This window comes from Rhamphochromis sp. 'chilingali' (assembly GCF_963969265.1).
Source record: "Rhamphochromis sp. 'chilingali' genome assembly, chromosome: 9".
Classification (NCBI taxonomy): Eukaryota; Metazoa; Chordata; class Actinopteri; order Cichliformes; family Cichlidae; genus Rhamphochromis; species Rhamphochromis sp. 'chilingali'.
In genome coordinates this window covers 9,220,369-9,245,721 of record NC_137936.1, presented here as the reverse complement: position 1 = coordinate 9,245,721, position 25,353 = coordinate 9,220,369, and the positions used below count along the sequence as shown (strand labels likewise).

The window sequence follows — 25,353 nt, the reverse complement described above, 5'->3', positions numbered from 1 at the left end:
CCTTCCTTTAGTTAGACAGGCAAACTGCTTATTATGGATCTCACATTGTTTTTCTTACTGTTGTTTGTTGACAAGACAAGAACAATGAATGAATGTTATTTTACCAAAGTCTGTTCCAGAGTTAAAGAAGAAGATCAATACCACTCTGATGTCTTTGCAGTAGAGGGTTTTAATTTAGAAGTTTTATATCTTGAGTTACACAGGCACACACTGACTTAAAATGTAATGTAAAAATAACACTATATGTCTTGTAAGCTAGGTGCACTGACTTCTTGAGGTCTTATCATCACAGCAGTGTAATTGCAATTCACAACTTCCTCAAAATCCATACATTTTTGCCTTTCTATAGCTTATGATTCTGCATATGCTTATTGTTCATTCATGCAGACATATCCTGGGTTTATTGGCAATGAGAATGTCTGCATAGCTGCTGTTTTTCCACTTCTCATTTGTTTTTCTCTGCTGAGTCCTAAAGAACTTGTGATATAAGTAAGCAGTGATATTGTGAGGTACCAGCTGTCTACATAAGCTATGCCCTATGATTGCACATTTTTTCCCATTGTTTTGTTCCATGTGTGATTTATTGCCAACCCTTGTCTCTTGTTTGAGGTATGCCTTCCCCTCCTTGAATCTCCCTCCTGTACGATAACCTGCTCCACCCGATTGTGTTTCCCCTGTATCTTATCGTCTCCATCCCGTGTATTTAAGCGTCTTTGTCATCAGAAAGATTTTAAATATAATGTCACATTTGACCCCTGATGTCATTTCCCATCTGCCTTTCTTTCAACTTAGCCCCAAAACATGTTCTATCTTTAAACAAAGTATTATGAAGTGAAAGAGCTGCTTAGTTAGTTCGAAATATACCGTAGTGTAATGTTATATAATAAGTTGAAGTTATTCATGTCCAATTATTTATGAATCAGGATCTGTTGTCTATTACCTATAATATTTGTGCAATCACAGTAAACAGCTGCCATGCTAACCTTAACCTGATTTTCTTAGATGTTTCCACAATTATCATTATCAGTGTAGTTAAAGGCGCACGTGCTTGGGCAGGTAGCCAGCCAGTATGAAGCTACTGCCTATAGCTAGCACAGTTATATTTCTAGACAATGAAATGAATGCTACACATGTATAGCATCTATATAGCTAAAAGATAATAACAAAATAATTATACTCAAACTCCTGTCATGTATATTATAATGGGTTTCAACAGGCCAAATAAAATCCAACACTTTGCACTTGCTTTTACCACAAACCTCTTTAAGTATGTTAAAAAACAACAAAATGAATAAATACAAAATACAATACTATTAGCTCAAATACTGCACACAGTGAGCTACCTTGGTGGAAGTTTGTAATCTTGGAAGTAAGTAAAGCTTACCTGCTTTATCTTGGGTGTTTATTGATGAACCTATTATCTATCTGCCAAGCTGGAATCTGTCTTCTCTCCAGGAAGGACAGAATATTACATTTGGGTGAAATAAATATGAATGTAACTTTCCACTTGTTAAGCACTGGGCTGAATCCTTGCAGAAACTAGCTTTTGCCTACAACACACTAACAATGTGTATATGTAATATGTATGCGTATGTGGCATGCTGAACACAGCCAATGTCTCTGAGCTCCAGCTCCATATGCAAAGCACAGATATAAGCAGTGGTGAACTTCTTGTTCAACAGGCCACATTCTATCTGATGTTCCCATTAAGTGTTGTTTTTTATTTCAAATGCATAAAATCCCCATATTTACTGCTAAATAAAAGTATGTGCATTTAGTGATCAACCACACAAATCTTCCAAACACAGAAGGTTATAAATAGTGTATGTTTATGTTGACCAGCTGGAGCTTTGCAGATCTTTGTTGACTTAAACAACGATGGACTGGTTTGTAGATGTCTCTTGTTATTTCATTTCAGACATTAAACAATGGATCTCCAACGAACCGTGGTTATCGGTTTTAAACATAAACTTCAAATAAAAAGAGGCACTGGGCACTGTTTGATGAATCACTCTATTGTGGATGTTGGATTAAGGACAGCTGAAAATATTGCCAAAATTTTGCAGTGGTATTCAGGGTATTCAGAGTTCTGTTTTCAGCAAATGCACTCTTTGTGTGGCCAAAAATACAATAATCTGTCAATGAAATGCTAAGTGGACTTGATCCAGAACGTATACACAGCCGTGAAATTTTGACATCCATCGTCTATTGTCTTTTTTTTAGTCAGGATGTTATTAGTATACTCTGCTGTTCATGTGTGCAGGCGAACTCCATGTGAGAGCCTGTGTTGTGTTCATTTATTAATAATTTCGTCATTCAGCTGTGTTTTTCCACTGCCTCCAATAACTATGGCAACCAGTCAGCATGTATTGAGGAGAGTCTGCGTCTATTATAGGGAAGGAAGGAAAAACGTTTTCTAATATTTCCATATAGCAGATGTTCACATGTAACTTTTGGCTGTATGAAGGCAGTCTGTCTTCCCAGTCAATGGAGAGGCTCTCATCTTCTTGAAAAAGGAAAAAAAACAATAAAAAAAAAAAAAAGAACTTTCAGACAATCTGCCCACAAGCAGTCTTCAACCACATCTCACCACCTACCAACTGCTTGTAATGCAGACACTGTGTGGGGTGCAGTATGTGGAGCAGACTAGCTAGGAAGGCTTAATTCAGCTCAGCTCACTATTACATTACATCTCATCTCCCTACAAGGTCTTTTTTTAACTTCTTGCCTTTCATTTCATCCGACCATCCCACGCCATCCACTGTGTTGATGCAGGACTTCATTTGTCTTTTGGGGTGATAGGGGATATGCATTGACATTGTCAGGCCTGGAGGTGGGACACATTTGCATGGGTTTCACTTAAATCTGTCTATATCCTTACAGCAATGAGTAACATTGTTGATTTTAGAACCACTTGGATTTCTCCCTGTCAATCAGCAATCAGGCTACAAAAACAGAGTGATATTATTGCATCTGACCAATCAGCATTAGCCCAAAGCATTTCAAACTTCAGTGCTCTTGCACTATTAGGGAAATTCGGTTTGCACCCCAACATACTCCCAAGAGCTGAAATTATACTACACATTTCTGATGTCAGCTGAAATGAAAGTCCAAAGGGGAATGCAACTGGAAATTTAAGAGCTGAAGTTTTGAATCTTTGAATAATCGCCAGAGCACTGAGCAGAAGATGGCCCGGCACTCCACAACTGAAGAACCTCTCCAAGAAGGAGGTGAAAAGGAAGCATATAACAAGAAAGCATATGCTTATCAATGATCAAGGTCAGAGGCAGAGATGCGCAAACTGCAGGAAGAACAGAATCAGTGAAGCAATTCTTTCAAAGACTGGAGGAGGCTCTCAGCTGAAGCCAGATTCTGGTTGACACATTCAAGAGGGAAGACAGGAACCACGGCACTGTGTTGGCAACATTGTTGAACTCATCCAGATGCTCAAAAATGAAATCATTTTGTAGGTCCAGCTAAGGCTGAGGCTCTTAAGTGGCTTTAAACAAGGCTAGCATCCTGGATGAAGATGTCCCGCCTCATCAGAATGAGGTTTTTTTCTTCGATCCAGAAACATGAGCATGGAAGAGATACCCATAAATCAGTGCTCTCTTAGCTATGCTACACTCTTAGCACTGTTGGGATTGAAAAGAATGTGCATACACACACGTCAACAGACAATTACTGGACGATTCATTGTGGGACATTTACCTTAAAGGAATGTGCAGTGAAATATCAGAGCAAAATGGCAGGTGACGCACATCAGAGCTCTCACAAGTTGTAGGGGATCCTTATATCAAAAACAAAAAACTTCCCAGTAGAATATCTACGTGAGCATTTGTGCCCTCCAGTTCCCACCATGCAGCCATCCTCAGAGGTTCAGCGTTACGTCAGAAGTTATACCTGAAGACAACACCCCTGCACCCCTGGGGATGCCATTTGTGTGGTTGTTGATCTGGAGTGTAGGTCACAGGTATTTCACCTGCAGGACATAAAGAAAGAGGGATCAATCGTCAATTGCATGCACTATAGATTTGGGCAATTTAATTGCAACACAGAGCAGCCATGCAAGAAACAAGAAAAGAACTGCACGTCATTAAATAATGAAATAAAATAAAAGAAATAAAAAAGGTCAAAATTCAATGAAACTTAGGCAAAATTATCATTGAATTGATTTCCACCCAACTGTGCCCAAGGTCAAGGTTAGATCTGATATTTTATGGGTAATAACCTGTGGTCTGTGATAAATCTTGACTATTATGACCTCCTACATCACTGATTTTTTTTGTTTTTACCTCAGTTCCCACCTGCCTCATAAGTATTCAGTGTAAGTTGAATACCTGACTATATCTTTAACAACAAATCATTTATTTTGAGCTGTAATTCTACTCTGGCAGCACAACAAATGCTCGAGTTTAGTTTCTGCCCACGAGTCTGGAAGTTTCACAAAAACAATTTGCCCATTAGTTTTAGGTATTAAGAAGACAGGATGTTTTTTGTTTTTTTCTTCTACTACAGCTCTGGGGCCACTTGTGTTTACCTCATTATAAATGCTTGTGGCTTACATTTTAATAGCTCTAAGCTCATTATTTTTTAAAACTTGGATAAAGGAGTTAAGATGCCCCTTTATGGTCTCCAGCTCTGCTGAATTATGTTTGTCTGCTGGTAAACATGCTTCCAAGAGAAGGTTGAAAATTATTCCATTAGCACATTTCAAAATGCCACGATTACAGGAACACAATATCTCATACTGTGTGCAAACCTACGACCTTAATCCTTTTCATCTGCTTTTATTTTTAACCTCCCTGGTACTCAGAGCTAAATTGGAAAATGCATGTGTACACAGCATTAAAATTTGATGGTCAGCATGGTCTCATGTGTGTTTAATCTCCTGGCTTTGTTATGGTTCACACAGTGAAAAACTGACAATGTTTGTGTTCGTTCGCTGCTAAATGTTCGTGATCTTATTTTGTCCAAAGCTAGAGGCAGACAAATGGTGAGTCAGCTGAATAAATATACTGTACAGTATGTGACTTGTGCTTCAACCAAAAATATGTTTGGAGAAACTACCAGAGTGCTTTTATTCTCACCACCAACACCAGTCGCTGAGCAGCTGGACAGCCTGAAGGATAAACAGTATTTGAGGCCAGAGGGGAGAAGCAAAAGAAAGACACAACGGGTCAATTGTGTCATATTATCAGAAGAACAGTGCTGAAGCTTCGAAAACTGTATTTGTTATGAGTCTAGATTCTGCCATAGAGACAGGTGTAAGAAAGCCAACTAAGGTTGTTGTTTCATGTATGAAGAACGTAATGGAGCAATAAAAACAACATAATGTTCAAACTACAGCACATGCACCATGAATGGTTTTGTAAAGTCAGGCTTTTTTATGTGACCTTCATGAAGTAACGTCTAAAACAAGGAGAGAGGTGTGATGCATTGCTCCTCTCTGAGAAGAGGAAATGACTTGATTTTACCCTAATAAGTCTGTGAATGTATGGCTCCAAAATCAGCATGATTAAAGCATTCTTATTTTCAAAAATCAGTAGTAGTCATTATATTATTATTGTATTGTCCTTTTCCATGAGTACACATGTGCTTTTGTGTCAGTGTGTACACGTGTGTCTTGCCACTAGGCCCGTTTCTTTTAATGCTCCCAGTGGGGAGGTCCAGTGAGTCTCTGCGGGGAGTTGGTGGCTGACATTGTTCACCCTGTGGGGTTTTGCAAACTAAACCATTCTGCTCTCCACTCCTGTGTGCGCTCTGTGATTTTTCTTTCTATTGAGTGGAAACACACGGCCGGCGCCAGTAAGAGCATGAAGGGAAGAATATGTGAACTACTGGGTTTGGAGGCAACAATAGTGGACAGCCTGTCGAGAGCACCAGGACATTTCTTCATTGCCTGAGGGTCCACGGTTGACCTGAGCAACTTTAATATAGCAAGCAGAAATGAGCTGACCACTCAGAATACAGGCAGTAGGTGCTAACCTTGTGCTCCTTGCCATTTGTGTGCACCCAACACGTCACTTTTTGCATTGCTAAGTTATTTCACAAGTTGCTGCGACAACCGATTAAATTTTATTACCACATTGCTGGAAGCCTGTTCCTCTGTGTAGCCCCCTTTAGTCTACCTATAATGCTGTAGCTTCTATACAGTTTAGGATATGTGTGGTGGTAGCTCTGCCATGCTTCACCCTCCAGTACAAATACACTCACTTAATAACTCTATGATTGTGCATTCCTATTAACTTTTTTCATTGCCCTTTAAAGCTACTAGTCAGATGGTTGGACATATTTGTGTTATATAGTCACAGATGGTTAGCAGTGAAAAAAATAAATACCTGGCCTGAATTGTTCTTTTGGCCTGGGTCACACAAGGGGAAAACAGTGGTTGCAGACCGTTGAACAAAAGGAGTTAAAAGTGGCAGTTATGTGCAATCTGTGATAACAAAAAAAGCAGTAAACTGTGATAAATTGTAAAAACAAAGAAACAAAGAAACAAAAACAAACAAACAAACAAACAAAACAAACCCTAATCTTAGTGCTAGCTCTAATGGCCAATTTCAAAATAGCTAATTATCAACAAATTATTGGAAAGTCAATTCAGGTTCTTATTATTTCAATAATATTTCAATTTCAATAGCAGCACTCCATTGAGACTGCTCTTTTGAAGGTCTATAATGATTTTTTAATAGTTTCTGACACAGGGAATTGGTCTGTACTCATGTTACTTGATCGCAGTGCAGCCTTTGACCATAATATGTTACTCAATAGGGTTAAGCTTATGCCAGGTACCTCTGGATCAGCTTTAGACTGTCTTTTCTTACACTGATCTGACAGGAGTGGGCAAGAAAAGTCTGCTCTCCTCTAATCTCTGGGTTTCCACAGAGTTCAGTTTTCCTTTTGGCTGGCATCATTTATTCTTTTAGTGACCTTTCTTATTTGTATGCTCATGACATTCAGTTGCACGTGTCTCTTAAGCGGCAGCAGCTGGATACGTTGTCCACCATAGCTGAGTATTTAACTCGGGTTGGTGACAGACTCAAACAATTATTTTAAGCATCGAAAAGTCTGAGGCAATAATTGATTGCTTCTTTTTACTCATCTGCAAAGTCCAGGGTTCATACTATTTGATTCCTTTGGAGTTTGTCTTACATGTAAAATCTAGTTCTCATTTCAGGAACATTTCTAAATTACGAGCTATAGTCTCCTCAGTGGAATTGAGACAATAGTTCATTTGTGCCTAGATTACTCTAATGTCCCACTTACTGGCTTAGACAACTCATCATTTCACACTTCTAAGCTATAAAAAATGCTGCTGCCAGAGTATTTACACATTCTAGCAAGTGGGTTTTAAAATCTTGTACTTACATCCAGAACACTAAATGTGTCATAAACAAGCGAATGGGTTGGACTCAAGATGCGAGACTCTGAAGAAAAGTTAGCAGGTTTATTTACAGCAAAGTCAATCACAAGGCTCGAGGCTAAAGAGTTTCCAGTTAGTAAAGTCCACAATTCAAACACAAGCAAATCCACAGTTTCCTTCCATCACAAGGCTCTCTCTCTCTCAGTAAGTCGCTCAGTTTCACATCCAGGTTTCTGTGCAGAGAAGAAAAGAGGCAAGAAATATTCTCAGCACAGAACAGAGCAAGCATACACACAAGAGGAGCCAGATTCACTAACGGCATTAGTTCGACAATCAGGCATCAACTGAAGGTCTTCCTAAATCTTAAGTAGCAGAATCAGATGATTACACACAGATGAGCTCATTACTTACAGGACCAGAGGGCAGGAAACCAAATGAAACCCTGCCCCTGAAACACAAAAGTGTGGTTACCTGTTCACTCACACAAACTCATACAGATAGAGAACAACAAAGAGGCGAGACAGATAGAAGAGTGAAAATGGACAAGTTCCAGGTTAATTCTCCCAGCTTCTTATTGAACACGCTGCTGCTTCAGGTTCATCATTTATTTGTGGTTCCTGTTATAAAACTCAGGACCAGGAGGGACAGAGACTTTCTGTCTGTGGCTGTTTTCTATTTTATTATGATTATTACTATTTGTAGTTACTTTAATTGTATAGTGCTCTGTGACAGTATGTCTTTGTAAAGAGCTTTATAAATCAGTTTTACTTGCTTACTTAGATCGTGCTTCCCACCAGCTGACCTGTTGAATCGCCTCACAATTGAAAGTGGTCACTAAGAGTTTGAGGTTGTTCCACTTTTATCATTTGTTTTTGTTTTTTTTAACAGACTGAGGAGATGTTTCATGCAAAGTCAATGTTTTCAGAATCTTGTCCAGATACAGGTCATTTCAAGCCTTGTTTTGGGGCAAGTGGGGAGCAGTCTTACCTCCTGACAGCAGAAAACTTCATAGTTTTATTTATGACTTCATGAAACAGTTTGAGTAAATCATGCTGGCGCTGTTGTTTTTCATTACTAAGCTGGATGGGCTGCTTGAAAGAACATCATAAAATCATCTGTATTCTTTTCTCTTGGTTCGAGAACATGATATGCAGGGATAGATTCACTGTACTGTTGCACCCAATGTGACCCAGTGTCCTATATTGAGATTCACAGCCAGCTAAACTCTCTCTTGCATCACTTCCTCCAAGGAACAGGCACGTGTTGTATTTGGACAGGATTTAATGCAAAAAAGTGTGAAACTGAAATGATACAGAATACAGAAATGTCACATAAACATTAGCTTGGGTTGAACTTAAGTAGACATATAAAACACATCAAAAGTTTCCAAATCACTTCAATAATGTCATATACCCTCTCTTAAAGGTAAACACAATTAAGAAACTTACTCATATTGCCACTCAAAGGGATTTAACGGAGTGGATGGCTTTGGATCAGAGGAAAACACACCATGTCTTGCTTCACTCATGAGCAAACACTTCCTATCACACTTCTTTTAGTGACTAATTGGCTCAACATAGCAAACTGTGCAAACCTGCGCCCCCTATAGGCCTGGAGAAATAACATACAAACAGTTCCAGTACACTCCCCGCCTGGCATTATTTTAAGATTGGTCTCATGTGTAAATAGGGTCTAGTGGCAATCTCTCAGAAGAAGGATACAGTCCGAAATGGGTCTACAGAATGTCTTTGCAATCTTGTCGCGTGTCACCTTCACTTCCATCTTTCTGACAACTCCATCTCTGCTTGGAAGTGTCTTCACGATGACACCCATAGGCCACTCATTTCTTTTTAGTTGCTTGTCCTTCAGAAGAACAACGTCTCCTTCCTTCAAGTTTGGTTTGCTGCGCTGCCATTTCTGACGACCTTGGAGCATGTGGAGGTACTCCCTCTGCCACCTGGCCCAGAATGTGTCGGCAAGGGCTTGAACTCTCTTCCACTGCCGTGTATATATGTCGGCCTTGGTGAATTCCCCAGGTGGAGTTGGAATCGGATCGAACTTCTGGGTGAGCAGAGCTGAGGGGGTCAGGATTAAGGGAGTGTCTGGATCCGAGGAAACGGGTACAAGTGGCCTTGCGTTGATAATAGCCGTGACTTCCGCCATTAACGTTGTCAGGACCTCGTGAGTTAGAGTAGGGTTTCCTGCTTGTAGGAGCATTGAGTCCAGGATGCGTCGTGAGATGCCTATCATACGCTCCCAGGCGCCACCCATGTGCTCTGATGGGACGTATCTCCATTGATCTGGTAGGGAAGACTGCTTGATTCTCTGTACACGATTGTTCACATATACATGGAATCTTCTGTTTTGATTGTTAATGTATCCTAACACCACTTTACTGTCAGTGTAGAATGTTGTCTTGTCAATCTTTACGTTTAGTTCTACTGTGAGAAGCTCTGACATCTCCACAGCAAGCACTGCAGCGCACAGCTCTAATCGAGGAATGGTCGGTTCTGGTACAGGAGCTAGTTTGGCCTTACCCATAACGAATCCGACCTCACTGTGCCTATCTTCATGTGTGACCTTCAGGTAAGCTACCGCAGCGATGGCTTTCACTGAAGCGTCTGAGAAAACACAAAGTTCAATGAATGTGGCTTGTGAGATGGAGAACGTGACGTAGGGGCGGGGAATGTGCAGGTTTGTGAGACTTCGTAGCGAGTCATGCCACCTTCTCCAGCCGTCGTACATGTCTTGGGGTAAGGAACTGTCCCACTCAAGGTTGCCGCTGGAGAGCTCTCTGAGAAGAAGTCTGCCTTTGATGGTTACAGGTGCAAGCAAACCAAGAGGGTCAAACAAGCTGTTCACTGTTGAGAGTACGCCCCGGCGAGTGAAGGGTTTTTGCTCTTGTGGAACGTGGAATGTGAACGTGTCTGTTGTGGGGTTCCAACTTACCCCCAAGCTGCGCTGGACTGGAAGCTCATCTGTTGTTAAATCGAGATCTTTGATATCTTTGGCCCTATCCTCAGGGGGGAATGCACTCACCACTTCCACTTTATTGGAAGCAATCTTGTGGAGACGTAGATTTGAGAGGGCAAGCATTTTCTGAGTTCTCTGTAGGACATCAACAGCCTCAGCTGCAGTTGGGAAAGACTTTAATGCGTCATCGACATAGAAGTTGTGCTCTACGAAGTCTCGGGCATCAGTTCCATACTCGCTTTCTGCTTCCCTTGCTGCCAGTCTCAGCCCGTAAATTGCCACTGCAGGAGAAGGACTGTTACCAAAGACATGCACCCTCATTCTGTAGTCTACTACGTCTTTGCCAAGGTCGTTGTCTTTGTACCAAAGAAAGCGAAGGTAGTCTCTGTGGTCTTCTTGGACCACAAAGCAGTAGAACATTTGTTCAATGTCAGCTGTGACTGCGACTGGTTCTTTCCTGAAGCGAAGCAGCACACCCAAAAGTGTGTTGTTCAGGTCCGGGCCAGAAAGCAGCACCTCATTGAGGCACACTCCATCAAACTGTGCACTCGAATCAAACACAACGCGTATCTTCCCTGGCTTTTGGGGATGGTACACACCAAAAATGGGGAGATACCAGTTCTCTTTGTCTCTATTGGGAGGTGGTGCGAGCTCTGCATGTTGGTTATCTAGCATTTTCTGCATGAATTCCACAAAATGTGTTTTCATTTCTGGTTTCTTGTCGAGCGTACGTCGTAACGACATCAGCCGTTGGTAGGCGTAGGACCGGTTATCCGGGAGTTTGCGTCTGGGGGTTCGGAACGGGAGTGGTGCAACCCAGCTGTTTGTATTGTCCTTGAAGAAGCCTGCCATCTTTTTCAAAAAGATTACATCTTCAGCTGAATGAGCAAGGTGGTTGTCGTTGCTGGTGTGACAAAACACAGAGTCTCCCAAATTCTCAGCCGTGGGCTTTTGGTGTGAGAGAGCAGATGGCGGTTGACTGGAGATGGCTTTGGTTTGGCTCAGACTGAAGTCCTCCTTTACACTAAGGTGACTGTCGCAGGGAGTGAGATAGCTTGGGCGCCCATTGTCCAATACATAGGTTTTCAGAACATTCACTTTACTTGGCTTGTGGGCATTACCAAGACACACATCGCCAATGATAACCCAGCCCAGGTCAAGCTTCTGTGCGAATGGGTCATTATCTCTGCCATTGATTTGCTCCCTCACTTTGTGAACTCTCAGAAGGTTGCGTCCTATCAGCAACAGAATGTCTGCACTTGGGTTGAGAGGTGGTATTTGAGCAGCTATTGCTTTCAGGTGCGGGTGGTGTAAAGCAGCTTCTGCAGTTGGCACCTCTTCCCTGTTGTTGGGGATGGCATTGCACTCAATGAGCGCGGGGAGAGGGAAACTCATTTTTCCATCTAATGACTCAACCATGTAGCCACATGCTCTTCTACCAGTCGTGTGTGTTACACCACTACAAGTTTTCAGCATGTATGGTTCAGGTGTGGTTTGTATGTTAAATATGTCAAAAAACTCTGTCTTTGCAAGTGACTGGTTACTTTGATCGTCAATTATTGCATACATCCTTCTGGCGTTGTCTCGCTGACCCTTGGGATAGACTTGCACTAAGCAAACCTTAGAACAGGATCTCCCTGTGATTTTATTTCCACATACCTCTGTGCATGTGGCAGTAACATCCGGGTCTTGTGGATTTGCTTGCTCCCCGCCGTGCACTTCAGGAGATGAAGGAGGTCTGAGCATTTGCAGTGTTGGGGCAGGATGAAGAGCTGCCAGGTGTTTCTCACTATTGCACTCTTCACACTTAATCATGACTGTACAGTCTTTGGCTTGGTGGCCGGTGGAAGCAAGGCAGCGGTAACAAATGCTATTGTCTCTGAGGAACCCCTTCCTCTGCTCAAGCAGCATAGCTCTAAAGCCCCTGCATCTTTTGAGTGGGTGGGGTTTGTGATGTATGGGGCACTGTCTTTCAATGTCTTCGTCTGCTTTTTTTTACCTTTGATCCCTCTGATGATATGTCCATCTTGTGCACTGTAACCGATGACCTTTGGTTGTGGTTACTTAACGGTTTTTCTTTTCTGTAGCTGGACATGTGGTTGGCATAGGAAAGAGTCGTGTTGAAAGGTGTGGTAAAGCTTGGATCATTCCTTGCTTTTGCTTGACGTTTCACAAATTCGACAAAGAATGAGAATGGTGGGAAGCTAACATTGTGGTCTTCTTTAAACTTTGACCCTACCATTGTCCACTTCTCTTGAAGATGGAAGGGCAGCTTCTCCACAATTGGATGTACTCCCCTAGCTGTGTCGAGGTAACTTAAACCAGGCAAATAACCATCTAGCTTTGCAGCTTGGAGTTCACACAGCAGATCTGATAGGTCGCGAAGCTTGTGTGGTTCTTTACTGGAGAGCTTTGGAAAGTCTCGTATTCGGGCAAACAGGGAGTTTTCTATTGCTTCTGGTGAGCCGTAACATTCCTCTAGTCTCAACCATATCATGTTCAGACCGGCAGGTGGATGCTTTATGTTGACTGCTTTTAATCTCTTGGCGTGTTCAGAAGACTCTGGGCCTAACCACTTAATGAGTAGGTTGATTTCTTCAGTGGCTGTTAGACCAAGGTCCCTAACAGTGCTCTGGAATGTGGCTTTCCAACTAAGGTAATTTTCTGGCTTGTCGTCAAATTTAGACAGCCCTCCAGTTATTAGCTGACTCTTGGCTAAGAATCTGGCGAGGTCGCTTGCTATGGTGTCTGCATTATCATTTGAGCTTAATCCGTGCTGCAGTTGTAATGCATCGTGGAGAGTCTGTGGACTTACATCTCTTTGTAGTCGTCTCTCTGCCCCATCTTGTGGCATGAATGAGTACTGCACTGGCTCTTGTTTGGGACAAAGAGGTGTGTACATTACTGGTTGTTTGGATTGTTCATTCTGATATTTACTGTCATCATGGTGAGATGTAATGTCTGGAACCAGGTCAGTGTGGCTGTGTTTATTTATGTATTCACTCACTTTTTGCTCTGGGGTTACTTGTAGGGGTGACAATGGCCACTCTTCCCCTGATTCAGCTTTGTCAAATTGAGCTGCTGCTGACTCCATTACCTCTGCTTTAGCCAAGGCTGCATCTGCTTCCTTTTGGAGGTTGATTACATCCAGAGTTGCTTCTAGACGGGCCTTTTCTACTTTAATGTTCATCTCCTTCTCAGCGTAAGCTAATCTGGCTTTTGCTGCTTGAGCTTCTGCTTGTGCCCGCGCTGCTGCCATACTGGCTCGGGTTGATGCTGACGACCTGCTTGAACATGCTGCAGATGATCTAACAGTCAGTTTTCCTGAAGACTTTGAGGACCTTCTTGAGCGAGTGGACCTTGCTTCCTCGTCGTTTTGACCTTCAGCCTCTGATTTCTCCATGTTAGAGTAGAACTGTCACTCGACGTCCCTCGCAGAGCGCTATGATTTCACTGTACTGTTGCACCCAATGTGACCCAGTGTCCTATATTGAGATTCACAGCCAGCTAAACTCTCTCTTGCATCACTTCCTCCAAGGAACAGGCACGTGTTGTATTTGGACAGGATTTAATGCAAAAAAGTGTGAAACTGAAATGATACAGAATACAGAAATGTCACATAAACATTAGCTTGGGTTGAACTTAAGTAGACATATAAAACACATCAAAAGTTTCCAAATCACTTCAATAATGTCATATACCCTCTCTTAAAGGTAAACACAATTAAGAAACTTACTCATATTGCCACTCAAAGGGATTTAACGGAGTGGATGGCTTTGGATCAGAGGAAAACACACCATGTCTTGCTTCACTCATGAGCAAACACTTCCTATCACACTTCTTTTAGTGACTAATTGGCTCAACATAGCAAACTGTGCAAACCTGCGCCCCCTATAGGCCTGGAGAAATAACATACAAACAGTTCCAGTACATTCACACTTGCATGTGGGCCTCGAGTGTGGGAAAACAGACATACGCATGCCCAAAGCCTTTGGCAATGAAAACAGATGGGACAAATATGATGCCAGTCTGGGGTTGGCTGCCTGTTGCCCCATTAGGATTTGAGCACGGTTGTTATCTATTGCTCAAATATGGCGAAAGTTGGTATTTGAAGAAATTGTGGTCATCATAAAAGAAGTGGGAAGAAAACAATGAAACAGGAGAATTTATAATATAGAAAAAAGCTACTATTGTTATGTGTTTTTTATATTCTCCTGACTCCTCATGTGTGACCCAGTAAGTTGACTCCAGCCATGTTTATGCTTGGCCTCGGCATAAACAATGGTTAGCGAAATTCTTGTGGATTGTCTGTTTACTTTTGTGCTTCCGGATGACTTATTCTTAAGCTAACTTAATGTTGTATTTTAATTGTATTACTTTTCTGGTAAATAATCTAAGCAACACTGCTGAGTCTGACGAAACTGTGCGACTGTAGTAGCCAGTAAAAATATCCCCGGGCTAAAGAGAATGAGGTTTGACAATAGCACAGTGTATGAAAAATTCCATAAGCAGTATCTTGGACAGTATTCCGCGCAGTCTTAGTAGTTCTACAGCAAGTAATGCTTCCTCTCTCTTGCAGGTGGTCAGGTAAAATATGAAAGCGGAGTAGCCAGAGGAAATTGTCAGATTTTGTCAGTATCAAAACCAGAATGCTGGACAGTGCCTTTTCCCTGAAAGTATTGCAGACCCAGTACTTACCTCATCCATACAAAACACGACATTTCCAGCCTTTTCCAGTCTATTAAATCTCACATGCTCAACTTGGCATTGACAATAACTTCTCATCTTCCTCTCATGTCATTTCTCCTTTGCGTCTTTTTCCAACTCAGAGTGAAATCACGTGTTATTTCTTATTCTTCTTGGAAAAAACAGACAAAAGTTATGTTTTTTGATAATTACTGTTCTCAAAAAACATAAACGGTTCTTGTAAAACAGTTCGTGTTTTTTTTTATATTTGTTGACCATTTTCAGCCAATGCATTTGAAATGACTTGGCATGTAAAAAAAGATTTACTCCATTTATGTTTGCATCTGTCTTGTAGTAACAGCTAGATACTGAAGTACCACACATGTGTCCTCATAAACCTCTGCAACATGAACGCACAACAGCCATGAGAAGAAAGAAAGGATGTAAAGAGTAAACCATGTACTTCCTTAACAACCTCAGAGGCATCAGCTGGGAGGACTGCCAGGCTGCTTTCTATAATAAACAGTCTCGCTTGACAGTATTTTCTTTTAAACTGCCTTTAAGTTCTCATTAGCTGAAGGTGGTGGGACTTTATTCCAGATCGTTCTGGCCCATTTTGTCCTTTGTCTTACTTAACTGAATAGAAGTTCACACATTTTCCTGTAATATTTTTGAAAATAAAAAAAACAATAGAGTTGCCACAGCTGGGGTAGGAACACATAAAGGATTATTTCCGATTTATAGACAGCAAAGGAGAAATTAGCGAGTGGAACTACTTAATAGAAAATATAATCACCGTCTGATCCTGATCTCCCATTTTTAATTTGAATAAACATCTTGAAATAAGTTTTACTTTCTCTGCCTAAAAATTACATTTACCTTATGTACCTAGTGAGCCAGCTATTTACATCCTAGCCAACTGCAAAGCAGTCTCCAGCACTGCTAGCCAACGCAGGTCAAGCTAACAAAGAAGCAATGGGAGGACGCTAGCTAATTGAAAACAAATGCTAATAGTGTGAATACATTTTTTTTGTAGAAAATCATATTGTTCAAACAAACAATTAATTTACATTTATGTTTTCTGATTGTTGTCCATTTTTTCACCTTTTGTGTTGTGTGGAAACGGATTTATATTTGTGAATAAACACGAAAATACATTTTGAGATAGAAACTTCCTTTGAATAAGTCAATAAAATATTATCAGTGAATTTTAAGGGCATTTATTGAGTAATCTACATTTTAAGATTATCATTCCCTCTACAGGGCTCTAGAGTGCTTTTTCAATGGTGTGACTAAAAAGTCTCCGCAACCGTTCAAATCAGCTGTGTTGGATCAAGGACACATCTAAAACTTACAGGACACCGGCCCTTGAGGCCTGGAGTTCCCCACCCCTGAACTAGAGGGATACATTAGGATCCATTTTCCATTACAGTTCAACTGTTTAACTCTAGCGTTACTGAAGGCATCTGTTTTTATAACTCTCCATATTCTTGCGTCCCTTCAAGGTTTTCTGTTTTCAGCAAAGTACATAACTTTAGTAACTAACTGAGATCTTTGGCTTGAGGTACTTTTAAGTTTCACCATACAGTTTGCGAACAGGTACGCATGCTGGACTTCTACATGACAGAGCAATCAATGAGAATACACACAGGGTAAGACAAGCTTGTGGATTTCAAGCAGATGTGTAACAGCAACAAGATTTATTTGCCAACAAAATATCCAACAATGTATGTAAGAAAGATTTACTTACCTGGATGATTGAGGATGCATCAAGACAATATGTAAGAAAGCTCCATCTGTAAAGTGATTGCACTTACTTTTTGTTTATCACTGCTAACTATAGATATGCTCTATATCAACCACTTGGATCAATAATCAAAATGATATCTGTATAATACATTTTAAATGCAGATTACCCCCACTCATACAAAGATAAATGAGAAACTCATCTGTTAATATGTGCGTGTCAGTAAGTGTATGCTTAAGTCCATTTTAGTGTAGGTGACCTGTGTAACCTGGACTCCTACTGAAAGATGTACATTTGGAAATAGAAAATCCATTTCAAGCAGAACTTGGTGGAAGGATAATGACAAAATAAAAGCTTATTTACATAAAAATTCCATGTTTTCCATCTAACAATAAGGGATTGCTGCCTCTTTCTTCTCATACTCTCAATGAGTGCATGAAAGCAAGGATTAGCTGTCAAGTTATCAGAATCTTACTCTAGGGGATGTGTTTGTGAAATTGGATTTAGCCTGTTATTTGATACATTATCTTCTGTGCAATTTGCTCACACACTGATTCTACTCAGGGCCATATTGAATTTGTTTAAGTATGAAATATGTGTTGTGTGACAAGGTTGGCACTTTCCGGAACACCCAGTACGAGCTGAAATTCATCCAAATCATTCTGCAAGCACATGTTTACGTTGCTTTCCGTCTGTATCTGCTTTCTAATTAGACTCATCGGGCACCGTGGGATGCTCGTGATAAGAAGCAGTGTAGTACAGTACAGGGGCAGGGATAGCTCAGTAGGTAAAGTGGTCGCCCCATGATCGGAAGGTCGGCGGTTCGAATCCACTTAACGGCTACCCTGAGGTACCCCTGAGCAAGGTACCGTCCCTACACACTGCTCCCCGGGCGCCTGCTTAGTGGGCTGCCCACTGCTTCACTGAGTGAATGGGTCAAATGCAGAGAAAAACAAGTAATTTCCCCATGGGGATCAATAAAGTATCTATTATTATTATTCGATGATCTCATAGGAATAGGAATCATTTTGAACTTCATCTCACCGTCAATAAAATCACCGATCACTCCCCACATCATTCATCCAGTGTTCTCTGCTCACTTAGACTTTTGACAGCTAAACAGCAACTTGGTTGGGGATGGGGAGCCTTCTCCAGCTGCTGAACCATGAATTGAAGGGGATGAGAAGAACTGCTGATCCATCGTGTCTATGGACACATATTGCTCAAAAATTCATGAATAGTCCTGGAAGTTGTTTGTCTTAAAAATTCCTGTACTTTTCACACAGTTGCATTATTAAATGAGAAAATGCCAAACAGGCTGAGGTTTTGCAACATTGTCCTGAATAAGGCCCACACGATCATCTTCTGTATCCCGGGAGACTGCTAGCAATTAAGTGCAGAAAAAGTGTCCTCCCCTTAGGTCAACTCCTCTGCTCCTTTGTTTTCTCTTTCTTACAAATAAATCCTCTTCATCTCTTTTGTCACACACACACACACACACACACACACACACACACACACACACACACACGAGCAGAATAGCCTCTTAAAAACTCTATCCCCCATCACTTGCTTTGTAAGCTTTACATACACATAAAAGAAGAATTTGATGAGACTTGATGAAAATGTGTAAAACTAGCTGTCATTTTCAGGAATTCCTCATGCTTTAGTGTGAAATCCTCGCACTGCATCTGAAAAAGGAATAAAACAATAAAGGAGGGTGGCATGTTAGCGGAAAGGTGCTGGGTTCTGAAATGACATTTACTCTCCCTGTCGTTCTCTGAGTGCCCCTATCCCACACCGCCCACCTACCCACACACCCACAGCCACCAGCTCTTACACACACACACACACACACACACACACACACACACACACACACAGTGTGCCGCTCTCTGTCTCGGTCTCCTCTATGGTCTGTAGTGTTAATGGACAAGCCAGCTGAAGAAAATATGACACAGTTCAGTCGCATCTTATCAAAGGGGTGCCAGATGGCTTTAACAGAAGCTAAACTCTCTTTTGCTCAAGCTTGCATGGAAGTGCTTTACAAAGTTTTTTGGGCTGCTCTGCCATGCATGCAAACACAAACACATTTCTGTGGTGTCTGTTATCACATTTACCTTGCTGGGTTCTATGCCCTCAATCAGGGAGACGGAGCTTGATTTTTCGCCTCACCCTGTGCCTGCTTTGCCACTCCCACCATTTTTATTGCAATCACTTCTGCTCTGCAGGTACTGGGACATAACAATGAGGATTATGCAACCAGGCTGTCAAGACCCAACTTCAACAGCCTATAATGATGCTGGGCCCTGTACTGTAGGTCACCATGCATGCATAAATAAAGTTGTGTCATCCAATCTGTAATCGTTCGATTTAATTGTTGGTGCTTATGAATCATGTCTAACGCTGGTATATATAGGATTAGTGAGTGATTTGTTGTGGCAGATATGACAAAGATACATATAAATGTGGGTCATGCTTTCAGTGATCTAATGCAAACATTTTCTCGGTTCTATGTAAGATCATAAATCATATTAGACAGGGTAAATAAGAGGAAGGGAGAGAGGGAGACAAAGGGTGCATGAGCACACACCGACACAATGTACGATTTTCACAGCCTTGCAGCTGCTGGGTAAACTTATCTTGACCCATACATTTTTCGGTTGAAATTCAGCCCCTCAAGTGAAAACATAATAAGCTGCAGAAAGATAAAAAAGTATTTTTAAACTTCTGTTTTCCATCTAGCAAACTTAACTCTGATTATCATTTATCTCACATATTTATAACTCTGATAACTTTAGTCTTTGTGCCATTTTTTGGCGGCGCATCAGTGGAAGCACTTCGATATGAGAGCTGTGTACACCAAATGCAATTGGATTTTGATTCACAGCGACATAATTGCCCTCCACCTGAATAAACCCGCTGTCATTGTGCAAAAACTGACATCCAAATTTCACAAAGCAGTGATAGAGTCACACTCACCAGTCTATGACTTATTAAGTAGGTGGCTTTTTATTCCCCCTTTTGATCGCTTTGAGAGAGCTTATCAAATAATGTTGCCATGGAAACCATCTGTCTGTGAAGCACCCCTGTTGGCGAGGTAGCTGTGATTCAGAAGTAGTTCACAGTAGGGCAACTCAGATCATCTAACTATAATTTCAGACATGACCTCAGGTATGAGCCCAAAACTGTCATGCTGCAGACTTGATCAGAGTTTAATAGAAAATAAAGGCGCGTTAACAAGATTGGTTGTATCAGGAGAAACTCACGACCTGAAAATGGCGATTCACGACTGTTCTGCCTTCTTATAGACTGTAATAAATTACACCTGCCTTTCAAAGCTTTATCAGAACCTGACCTCTATTTCAGCTTGAAAATGACACTTTTTTTTTTTATAATGCTGCCATTACACAGCACAGTGAGCATGACTCACTGTAATAGCTGCAACTGTGCAGGACATTTATTCCCCCGGAGTTTTCTTTTCTGAATTTTACAATTTGATTTATAAGAGATGCATCTGATTGGACTCAAGTCCATTTTCTCCAAATGGAATAGTTATATTGCTAACAGAATCATGTTTCTCTTTTACATCAGCAGCAACTATAATTCTACTTTAACAGTATAATAGTCAGAACATAAGGGTACTAGTGTGGCAGCAAAAGGCCGATTTCTAAGTACACTGCCATGCAAAGGCTGCAATAGATGTTCGGGATAAGATCATAAATGTTCTACAATAACAAGAAACACCACAGCTAATATATACTTGGCCATCTCCTTTGGCACCTCCAGCTCTGCTCAAACAGGGTCTATGGCTACACTCAGAGAACAAGCAGATTTTAGTGTTCAACCCTGAAACGCTGCACATCAGGTCAGGACTACAACCATTTGTATATTCCTACTGTTTAAGATCCCTGTGCACTTCTTTTTGTCATTGCTAGCACCACTATTGTCTTGGGGGCACTACAAAGCCCAGCAAGTTGCTTACCATATGCAGATTCAGTGTCACTGAAAGCTACAATCCTGTATGCACTGTGTATTCAGTCCCCCACCCCCCTCCTTGTCTTAACGCTGTCTTGAAAACAGTTTGACAACAGTAGCTCCTATCTTTGGATTCTCTATTTCATTATTGTGCTTGAGATGTATTTAAGCTTGAGCCTCTGTTATAACACAAATACATTTGAGGGCTTATAATTGATGTTAATGTCGCTTGTAGTTGGTTATTGCATGGTCAGAATATCTGGTTCTGAGCTTACTTATTTTGTATGTTAGCAAACAAATAAGTAGCTTAGAAATGAGCATGTGGAAATGATGTAATCTTTTTTTGGAAAATGATTATTCTAAGTAGAGTCAGGGTTGGCAAAAGTTAGCATACTGGTTGCATACTGGTTATTTAGGCAAATTACCTTTGCAATACCATAAAACAAGCATCAGGCTAAACAGAGTATTATGGTGGTTTGAGATCAGTAATGTTAAAAGTTAAAGTTGCATTAAACCTTGAATCATTTGTTTCATTCAATCTGTTTCCTGGGATGCAAATCGGGTGTTAACATCACAAACAAACAAACAGGAATGTGTTTGAACTTTTGCCACAGCTGAGTGGTTTGAAATCCTGTCTCACAGTATTAACTGTGTCTGTACAAATTTGAGCATCTGAGAAAGCTTCAACCTCATTGATCTGTCATTCAAAGTGGACTTAATGGATTATACCTCGTGTTGCACTGCAACCTGAATCAGCACACTCTCACCATCATAGTTTACTGCATTCTTTTAACATGGACTTTGACTAAATACCTGCTAATCCAGTGAGAAGGACATTACTATGGAAGCCCGTTTCCGCCACTAAATAAAAACAAAAAAGCTAGTATCCATAACTCGAAATTTCGAGTTATGGATACTAGCTTTTTTGTTTTTTCGAGTTAATAACTTGAAATTTCGAATTAGCTCTGCCAATCAAAAATATACGTGAATGAGGTCGGTTTCTTGTTACCCGGAAGCATATGGCGCAGAGGAATGCGCACTCAAAAACGGATCCCAACAAATTGGCGCTTTCGCGAGTACGTTTGCTGATAGTAACACCATGTGATTCAGCTAATAACACAGGGATTTCATCATTTGTGAAGCCAGGCTGAAAACACTCAGCAATCTGTGCATTCACGACTGGATGTAATACCGGTAGCTTAGCTGTAGCATTTGTAGCTGAGGGCTTCAGCTTCCGGGTAACAAGGAAATGACGTCATTCACGTAGATTACTGATTGGCAGCGCTAACTCGAAATTTCGAGTTATTTTCTTGAAATTTCGAGTTAATATGTCGAAATTTCAAGAAAATAACTCGGAAATTCGAGAAAATAACTCAAAGTTTTGAGTTATGGATCCTTTTTTTTTTTTAGTGGCGGAAACGGGCTTCCATACATTACTTCTCAAGCACTAACAGTTGTATTCCTAGATAAACTAGGCTGGAGGTACTTGATAGGTGGCTCTTTGGCCCACGAACCACATGGACCACAAAGATGTCTCTTTCTGCTTGATGATGCCACGTGCTAGGAGGTAACTGCAACACATGTGCTTCTCTGCCTTGAGAGGGGCTTTAGCAGCATGGCACTGAGAAACAGCTATTACTATGGATGATCTGCTCTTCGCCAGAGGCTCTGCAGATGGTCGCCCCAAGCAGCGAGCGCCACATCCTTCTCACATGCTAGCCCTTTCCAAAGAACTCTTCATAGTCTGAAAGTTCAGTGTTGGAAAGCTGTTTAACTAGATCCTGGCAGTCAAAACAGAACACGAGTGGTAATAGTGGAAATGTGTGAATCCAGGGTTTTCTGAGTGGTTCAGTCCTTCAGTTAAAGCTGACTTGGTAATGACTGTTAATCAGGATCTGAGTGGCCATTCTTTTCATTGGCTGCAAATAACTGCACAGTTTTGATTGCCCTCAAAAGATGACGATGTAGAGCACTATTTCTTTTGGCCTTTATTAGGTTTATCCCACAAAAACAGTATACAGTAAGATGATGTATAACACAATCAAACATCCTTTTATGATCGTGGCTCATAATATCGGGCGATCGTGGCTCAAGAGTTGGGAGTTCGCCTTGTAATCGGAAGGTTGCCGGTTCGAGCCCCGGCTTGGACAGTCTCGGTCGTTGTGTCCTTGGGCAAGACACTTCACCCGTTGCCTACTGGTGGTGGTCAGAGGGCCCGGTGGCGCCAGTGTCCGGCAGCCTCGCCTCTGTCAGTGCGCCCCAGGGTGGCTGTGGCTACAATGTAGCTTGCCATCACCAGTGTGTGAATGTGTGTGTGAATGGGTGGATGACTGGATATGTAAAGCGCTTTGGGGTCCTTAGGGACTAGTAAAAGCGCTATATAAATACAGGCCATTTACCATGATAATTTACATCCATCGGTTTGTTGGCAGAGGATTATTTCACCGCTTTACTTCCTTGTGCAAAACAGGATTACAACAATGTTTGGCAGCCCTTCTGATCTCGTGGTATGATATCAGTCTGACAGATGGACCTGAAGAGTCTGGCACAGGAAACTGCTGGTGACTTTTACTGTAGCTCAGCAGAATTGCAGGATACTGTTAAAAATCTGAATGTGACTCATCAAGCCCTGTTCCCTTCAAAAGGACACAAGAACAATAGCTAGCTATTAACATCCCTACTGATCACTGACAGCAAACTTCGGGATATGAAGGGGGTCCTGTTGAAGAAGGAGCTTTGAAACTAGGGCTCCTACTAGCTGGATGAGCTTTAAAACATTTCCAACAGAGAATAATTTTTCTTTTGAATCTGAAAACTTAATCACGTTCATCTAAATTTTATTTTTGATAGATGAGAAAAAACTATTTCCTGGGAAGAAAGCTTTTCACTGACTGAATTTTGCCTCTAACCCCTGGCAGTTGGTTATAATAAAAATAAAAGAATATAAAAACTGCTCTGAAAAGTAAATCCTGTCATAATTAATGCATGATGAAGTAACCCTCAGATGCTCTCTCTCTCCCTCCCTCTCTCTCTTTTGCAGACACAGGACACATCTCAAGTCACTTTGAAACACCATTGTTATGATAAAACCAATTGAAGCGCACTATCCCTCCCTGTAGTTTGCATTCCCCTGCATGGTAAACTTGCATTATTTTACTTTTTGTGTCAATTCAATCCTATGTTGCATCTATATTCTTGTTTCAAGCTGTCACTTCAAACCACTTTGCCTGGACTTTGATGGACTTTGCCTACAGAGAGAGCCCGAGGACAACGGATGCCAAATAAGAAATCAGCTGCAGGGCCTCTGCCTATATAAAGATGTCCACAGCTGGTGTTTTGTGATGACAACTGTTGTTTTCCAAAGCGAATACATTATACATGCATAAGGACTAAGGAAAGCACGACTTGTGTCAGAGGCTGGCTTCTTGTTGGAGTACATGCTTCTTTGAAGGAATGCCTCTGCAGACATATATAAATGCTTGCTGTGGACCAGCTAAAACTCAGCCTCCAAACATGATGCTGAGTGTCATCCAAGTTCCCTCTGGGTGCTCAGGCTTCCTCCTGAAATGCATGTTTATTTAGTTCATTGGTGATTGCAAATTATGAATATAAATGCTAATGAATGAATGAGTGAGTGAATGAATCTATTACAGGCAGCATGGTGGTCCAGTGGTTAGCACCGTTGCCTCACAGCAAGGAGGTCAAGGGTTCAATTGTGCCATCTGTGGAGTTTGCATGTTCTCCCCATGCCTGTGTGAGTTCACGCTGGGTACTCCCTCCCACACGTAGTGGTCTTAGGTTAATTGGTGAATCCAAATTGCCCATAGGTGTGAATGTGAGTGTTGTGAATGGTTGTCTAACTCTCTCTGTGTTAGCCATGCTGGTACGATTCTGATAAGAACTTAATAAATCACTCTCACGGAAAGCCAACACAGCTTTGGTTAACAGGCGGTGCTTGAAAGTTAAACTTGAACACAAGTGGCAGAAACAGGGCAAAGCAATGCATCCAGCTGTCCAGGGAAGAAGAGGTGGGTGCACTGATGCCTGAAACAGGTTTGTGTAATAACGTATGTTGAGCATTTATTTCTATGGTGACCATAGTTTTCCATTCATATAATCTAAATGTGGCCCTCAAAGCACCTCGCAAAAAAAATGAGCTTCCTTTGTTTGTTATTTCAGGGGAACCAGAAATAGCACAGAGACTCTTGGCAAGTACCGATACAGTACCTGCCATAAATAAACAGACATGAAGACATTTGAATGCTGAACAGCTTCTCCACTTGGCTGTGTGCCTGCACTGAAAACCCCTCTGAGCTCTGGCACTTAAACATTTGATGCCAGCACACTCACCTGCTGGAGCGTAATCAGCTTTACGAGAGAGGAATGGTGAATAAGGCTCCCTGTGATCGGCTTTTCATTTTAGCAAGAAAAGAAAAAACAAAACAAAAAGCATCTTTTGCAGCTATCTAATAATTAAACTCTACACTACATCGCTCAGTGTACGTTAAAATCTCTCTGCTTCTGATAAAATATTAGATCTAGCCTGGCACACTGGGATTTGTTTAGTACTCAGACACATTTAAAAATTACCATGTTGAAACCC

At 41.3% G+C, this 25,353-nt stretch overlaps 1 protein-coding gene across 2 annotated transcripts; it reads right to left on the bottom strand.

The window, feature by feature from the left end:
• Positions 1-7,436: 7,436 nt before the first annotated feature.
• On the bottom strand, positions 7,437-12,250 carry LOC308402604 (uncharacterized protein; the record flags this gene model as incomplete). 2 transcript variants are annotated; one of them, XM_080891578.1, is made up of 2 exons in its annotated part: positions 7,437-7,599; positions 7,778-12,250. In XM_080891578.1, the coding sequence occupies one exon, from the start codon at positions 12,248-12,250 to the stop codon at positions 9,059-9,061; it is 3,192 nt and encodes a 1,063-aa protein (XP_080747704.1). In that variant the 3' UTR covers positions 7,437-7,599; positions 7,778-9,058. The 2 variants fall into 2 exon arrangements, with proteins under 2 accessions (XP_080747704.1, XP_080747705.1); XM_080891579.1 differs by having other exon boundaries at positions 8,815-12,250.
• Positions 12,251-25,353: the final 13,103 nt, after the last annotated feature.